This window comes from Lactuca sativa, chromosome 6 (genome assembly GCF_002870075.4).
Source record: "Lactuca sativa cultivar Salinas chromosome 6, Lsat_Salinas_v11, whole genome shotgun sequence".
Lineage (NCBI taxonomy): Eukaryota > Viridiplantae > Streptophyta > Magnoliopsida > Asterales > Asteraceae > Lactuca > Lactuca sativa.
The window spans coordinates 200954470-200961464 of record NC_056628.2 but is presented as its reverse complement, the minus strand read 5'-3'; the positions used below and the strand labels follow the sequence as shown (position 1 = coordinate 200961464).

The 6995-nt window shown below is 32.3% G+C and overlaps 1 protein-coding gene across 1 annotated transcript; it reads right to left on the bottom strand.

Moving 5' to 3' along the window:
• Positions 1–1391: 1391 nt before the first annotated feature.
• Positions 1392–2307, bottom strand: LOC111914132 (root allergen protein). Its single transcript, XM_023909877.3, has 2 exons — positions 2044–2307; positions 1392–1866 (listed from the first exon to the last, which is right to left on the bottom strand). The coding sequence occupies exons 1-2, from the start codon at positions 2222–2224 to the stop codon at positions 1571–1573; spliced, it is 477 nt and encodes a 158-aa protein (XP_023765645.1). The 5' UTR covers positions 2225–2307; the 3' UTR covers positions 1392–1570.
• Between the last annotated feature and the right edge of the window lie 4688 nt (positions 2308–6995).

Sequence of the window (6995 nt, the reverse complement as noted above, 5' to 3'; positions counted from 1 at the left end):
TATTAATCAATTTCGTTATACTTTATCTTTAATGGCGATTCATAAGTGAGAATTTGAAGATCTTTTTGTCTAATTGAACGATTAGAAAATGAGGCACTAAGTCATCAAGGCAATCTTTTCAGCAAAGGCAAGTTCTATCTACTATACTGTGAAATGAAACTTGGATGCTATAATAAACAAATAACTAAAAGTACATTGCTAGTTCTTGCATTTAACCTTATAAAAAAGGACCGACTTCAAAAAGTAGCAACATAATTTCTTCAAGGTTGTAGAACTCGGTACTCGGTATCTGTTCGGCCGACTGATGGGTAGCGAGTATATGGGAGTAGAAATATTTTTAAAGAAATTATATATGTCAGAATCATAAGTTAAAATCTTAAGTTTATTGAAATATATAACAAAATTAGATACATGAGAATACACAAAAATTGAAAAACACACAATGGTCTCAATTCGTGAATAATTATTGAAATTTAAGATATAGATATTGTAATAATCATGTGTGTGTGTTAGATAACAAATCATTAAATATATTATACATATAATTCATCGAGTTTGACAAGTTTTACAACACTACTCGCTTTAGTAAAAGATCGATCGGGGAGTACTCGGATTCTATAATTCACCTCGATAAGGGGTCAATGAGTACTCGGCCGAGTAATCGACCAACTCAATGAGCTTTACAACACTGAATTTCGTTGATATGTGTATTATAACATCTCACTTCTATTTCTTTCTTTTACATCATTGTACTTCTAATATTTTTTTTTAACATAGTACGTTCAAAAATCTATCCAATTATAACATCATACTTCCATTGTTTTTCTTATTAAGACATTATATATTCAAAAGTTTACTCGATTATGACGGTGAATTTCTTTGTATTTTGCCGACATTGCCATAGTTGGGTAGATTACAATTTTTGGTGTTTGTTTTTCTTATTAAGACATTATATATTCATAAGTTTACTCGATTATGCCGGTGAAGTTCTTTGTATTTTGCCGACATTGGGTAGATTACAATTTTTGGTGTTATACCATATAAAATGGAATTATGATGGCATCTATCAAACATTTCAATATCTAGCATAGATAGATAAAAGATAGATATTATGCTTTCAAGTTTTATATATATATATATATATATATATATATATATATATATATATATATATATATATATATATATATATATATATATATATATATATATATATATATAATTTTTCATAACCATCAGTTCATACAATGTCACCCTTCACATCCTTCAAATATTTTATACAAAAAGAAGGAATCTAAATAGTTGTTCACACATCGTAAAATACTTTTTGGTTACCGATAATTATTGATTTCGTCTCTAAGTACAAGATTATTCAATATGTTACCCAAATATATAACTAATGGCCTTCTCTTATTATGATATGATACAGAAACACAGTACAGCAGATGTAGAACACAACAGGACTAAAGTCCATTTATTTTTGGCAAAAGAGAAGGAAGTCCAAAACATGCAACATAAAACACTTCCATCGTTACCTCAAGACAGAACACCTTCATTCGAGATCGATAAATCAGTAAGCATTAGGATTGGCATTGATATGGGCCTCCACCGCCTTAAAAGTTTTGGTAAAAGATTCTTTTGTAAGCTTGACCTGATCATCTGTGAGCTTATTATCGCCTTTGCATTTATTCACAATGGTATGTTTGTACGTGGATCCCCCATCAGCTGAAGGTATAAACTTTACATGATGAGTGGCAGAGTCTAATACATCCGTCAAAACGTCTCCTTCGAAGATCGTGTAGCTTAGACTAAGGTTTTCTTCGTCAATAGTATCAATCTTTGATTTTCCACTCGTAAATGGAAGACCTGCATCATGAACGAGAAAACTTCACTTATATATATGTTTAATTAATCCTATCATAAAGAGTAGAATCTGAAATAAAAAGGGGTATTCTTGAGAGAATTTGGGTCTCCAAAGACTTCTTTTGTAGATGACAATGAACAAGGGCATATATAGAAATTACATGCATAAAGCTTACTAACCATCGCCAAAAGTGATATTCCTGACAGTTCCAGGGCCTCCATCACCTTTGATAATTTCAACTGATTTATATGTTTCAGGATCGACCTTGTGTGCGAGCTTGTCGAAGTCATGGTAAGCCTTGAAAAGCTTAGGAGCAGGAACCGTGGATTGGATTTCAACATCAATATTAAAGAGAGTCATTCTTGTAGCTTCAAGTAAAATGTTTGACAATTTTTCTTTTGTGTTCAAGAAAATTGATGATTTTGTATGGATGAAATGTTTATCTTCTTGCGATACGTATTTATAGGCTGCTCTGAATGGAGTTTGCACTTGGTATGAGTTTGTTTTACGCCCACCAATATTGAATCGTCCAATATTTAATGATTTGGATTGTTGGTTTACTACACCGACTCCCCTCTGAGCAACACGTGTGGGATGCATTTTTAAGATTTTTTCCAGAGAATTTAGTACTGTTATGAATTTAATTTAAGGTTATCGGGAAATTGTCATATAATTGAAATTTATAGATAGCTTTGACATATCTGAATCTAGAAATTCGGGATTTCAAAAAAGAACAAAGAAAATACTCGGAACGGGTCATCCTAGAATTTAGGGGAGAGCAAAACTCAAACCTACTAAAGAAAAACGAAAAACCGATGAAACACAATAAACCGTAACTGGAAAATCGAAACCGATGTAAAAACCAATGGTGTGGATTTAATTTTTGCAAAACCAAAGGTCAACGGTGCGGTGCGGTTTCTATCCAAAAAACGGTCCACCAAAACCGAATCGCACTGCAAGCGTGTAGTAATAAATCAATTAATGTATATTATATATATGCTACTTATAAACGTTACTATATTTATAATATGTTTATTTTGTGTTTGTGTAAGACTATATTAAGTGGAAATAAATGTTAATTAGTTTATGAAAGTAGTCACATGTTGTATTTTAAGCCACTCAATTTTTGACTATGTATTTTTGTTTTGGGCTTAAAATGAATGGTTTAAAAAAAACAAACAAACAAACCACACAATACAAGCTTACATGCACATGGTTTTTAGTTCTTACGGTTTTAAAAAAACCACACTAATAAACATAAAAAACTACACCAAAGTCTAAACACTGTTTAAAACCGAAACCACACCAATACAAAACGAAACTGCATTTGAAAACCGTAAAATCGAACCATTGCAAAACTGCACCCAATGGTTTTAAAATGCAAAAACCGCACCATGCGGTTTGCGGTTCAGTTTGGCCTTAAACCCACACCAGACCGCATCATGCTCACCCCTACTATAATTATCATAACTGAACATTATAGATCATTTCGAGTCATTTCAATTAATTTATATTTCATATTCTAAAAATAATCAACAAGTTTGGAATGGAACATTTTGAACTAATAAAAAAAAATTGTTATGTAAAAAAAATATACATTTCATTTTCGTATTGACATATTTGATCAATTTGAGAAATATTTGGTCTTTTAATAAATTCTAATAAAAAGTTAAATAAATATAGGATAATGGAAGTATATTTATGATATAGCCGACTTAAAATCAAACATGTAATTGAAAAACGATTAATCATACAGATCATGGCCTTGAAAAACGATGAACCATACAGATCCACTACAAGATGAAAGACCTGTTGGGACGACAAAAGTCGTCACCATAGGATGCAAATTCGTCGCTATAGACCCTGCAAACAACATGTTGTCGCCTTAGGCCTTGTCGCCAGAGTTATGTCGCTTCAGATCCTATTGTCGTCGCTATAGCAACCCCTATAGGGACGACTTGTTGTCTTCATAGGTGAACCTATAGCAACAACTTCTTGTCGCCATACATATCGCTATAGAGACGATAAGTCGTCCCTATAGGTTCTACACAGATTTACAGATTTTAGCCATGCCTCTTGTGATTTGAATAATTTCCCAGGATTTTTATATACAATAAAACTTTTGTATACAATAAAACAAAAATAGTAAATTTAAATCTAAAACAATTCACATATCTACAATCCAAAGATTTAAAATATCTTACACCATCAGTCTACCAAATACAAACAACATAATTTGAAATTTTTTAGATGTTTCAAACAAAACAAACTAGAGTTCATAATCGAAACAATATCTAAGGAAATGTTTTGTGGGTTTCCGTATTCTTCCTCAAACAAAACCAGTAGGTTTCATGTTGGTTTAAGGAAAGATAAGGATACTTGTACCTGTGTTAACATGATGTCGCGCGCGTATTAAATAAGTGAATTATCCCTGCTTGTTACACTAAAAATATAGCACAGGGAAGCAGGGTCGGATCCTCAGGGACACAGCTTAAAAGTCAATGCCTTTTTGCATCAGGCACATCTAGTCAAAACAGAAATTATAAAAGGGGGATTTGAATTAAACTAAAAACTAAAATTGCAACGATATTAAACTAAATGAAAAAAATAATAAAAACGGTTTCAGTTCTGCTGTGACTTTCCTAATCATGTAACTAACTCAGACCTGATTATTAAACTAAATGAAAAAAATAATAAAAACGGTTTCAGTTCTGCTGTGACTTTCCTAATCATGTAACTAACTCAGACCTGATTATTTGAGATGCATTCTATCTAAGCTGGCACTGAGAAAAACTAACAAGCTCTAGTAATTTCTCTTTTACCTAAATTAGTTAATCAAAACAAGCTATTCGATTAACCCTAATCTTTTTTCATTAAACTAAATGAAAAAAATAATAAAAACGGTTTCAGTTCTGCTGTGACTTTCCTAATCATGTAACTAACTCAGACCTGATTATTTGAGATGCATTCTATCTAAGCTGGCACTGAGAAAAACTAACAAGCTCTAGTAATTTCTCTTTTACCTAAATTAGTTAATCAAAACAAGCTATTCGATTAACCCTAACTTTTTACTGTCTAATCAAACAAGCTCTTCATTAAGATCAGAAAAGTTGCAATAAGTTCTATGTAAAATTCTCAACAATACCCAATACTTCTCACAAGCTCGGAAGCGTAAATGTATGATTTTTCAGTTTATAATAAAGTCAAATCCCAAACACAGAACCGATTTATTACTTGTTACTTATTACCAGTTGACAATAACAATTACATATTCTATAACTGATTAATTGGAATGATAAAACCCTTGTTAGGTGATCAGACTAATAAGAATTTAAAACCAAATATTCATTAAGAACAAAACTGAAGAATCTAGATAGAAACACAAATCAAAAATCAAATCTGAAATCTAATCACATGAGATGTACTAATCTATGCAGAACTGAAAACTAAAGTTTAGCCAGACATGGCCAAAAATGAAATCAAACTAGATAAAAGAAACATTACTGATCAATGTAGATAAACTAAATGTGTGAGATGATTCGTAGTCTTCAGATCTTCAAAAGTCGCTGAAAGAACTCAAAAATCGCATTCTGAAGTGGTTTTCTTCGTATGGAATCATCCAACCCTTTCAACTGTTTATGAGGGTAGTGTTTATACTCAAGTTGGAAGCTTCCGGAACAAGAAACGGATAACATGTGATTGCATATATTGAGGTTTAGATCGCAGGTTTTGAAATAAACGCGTCACGGGCCTTTTTAATGATGTAGAATACTATTTTGGCACTTTTTGGCCAACCTGCGATGGCATGTACACAACCTGCGATCGCAGGTTTTCATTTTTTTGCTTCCGGATTAATTTTTGGCACTAAAAAACCTCAAATCCAACCTGCGACCTAACCTACGATTTCAAAAGGTCCCCATGCGATCTCATAAAGGCAATCTGTGATCGCATGTTGTGTCCGGGATGTTCGAAATTTCGTTTGCTTTTCAGATCATTTTGAATCGCATCAATCGGAGTTACGGTTCTCGAGATATGGTCAAAATACTGACAGTGGGTCAAAGTTGCCAGCAACATCCTTTAACTTTAGATTGTAGATTCTATCTTCATGTGATCAATTCGATCGAATGTTTCTTGACCAAAATATCTTGCAATCATTCATCAACATACTCCATAAGTTCCAAACTCCATTTTAAGTTCCAAATACGCATCCAACTGCTCCCAAAGCACTGCTCCACTCGAACTATCTCAAATTGACATAAAACCTTGAGCAGTACGGGATTTCTAACGAAATACACGAGCTGAACATTATTTAAATAAATGACATGAAAATATACAAAATATGATCCTAAATGATAATGAAAACTACCATATAAGATGCCTAAAATGGCATCTAACAACTTCTCAAACATAAGCCCAATGTCACAAATCAAAAATGTTAGCTATATAAAATATAATCAGACAGTCACAATCACAATCATAGGAATCAAAAGAAACACCAACCAAACAAAATACAACCACCCAAGGGTATAACTGTCTAGAACCAACTGAAACACAGGAAAACTCTAGAAATTAGGAATCAACAAAGAACTCAATAGTGGAATTAGCATATCATAGCAGCAATAACATCACACCTCAGTTCTGAAAAAGGCAATGTACTCTAGGAGAAACACCCAAATGCAATGAAATTTGCATCAGAAATTCCAACAACATTGATGTCTTTGAAACCTTAAATTCAACTTTACCTTTAGCCTATCATTGAATCATAAGCAACATAATTTAAACAAAAAAGAAACACATAAACAACATGTAACATCCCCATTTTCACGGCCAGAAAAGACCGATTTTATTTATGCTTTATAAAAATCAAAGTATCTCTTTTAATAAAAATGTTGCCAAATTTGTTCCCAGAAAAACATGATAAATACGTTATCAAAGCATTTCCTAAGAAATGTATTTTTATCCATTTTAATACATTTGGGATGTCATCATCAATACGAAAACATAAGCATAAACAGAACTTACATTCATTTACACTAGTGATCTACATCTCTTTTAAATCCCTCAGTGTAAAGTAGTTTCGTATTGACACCTGTGATACAAATACGCATGAGTACATCAGGTTGGGAAAACT

Coding starts and splice junctions, on each gene's coding strand:
- LOC111914132 (XM_023909877.3), bottom strand. CDS start 2,224: ATGACTCTCTTTAATATTGATGTTGAAATCCAATCCACGGTTCCTGCT. Junction 1,867..2,043: donor GAATATCACTTTTGGCGATG/GTTAGTAAGCTT, acceptor TTCATGATGCAG/GTCTTCCATTTACGAGTGGA.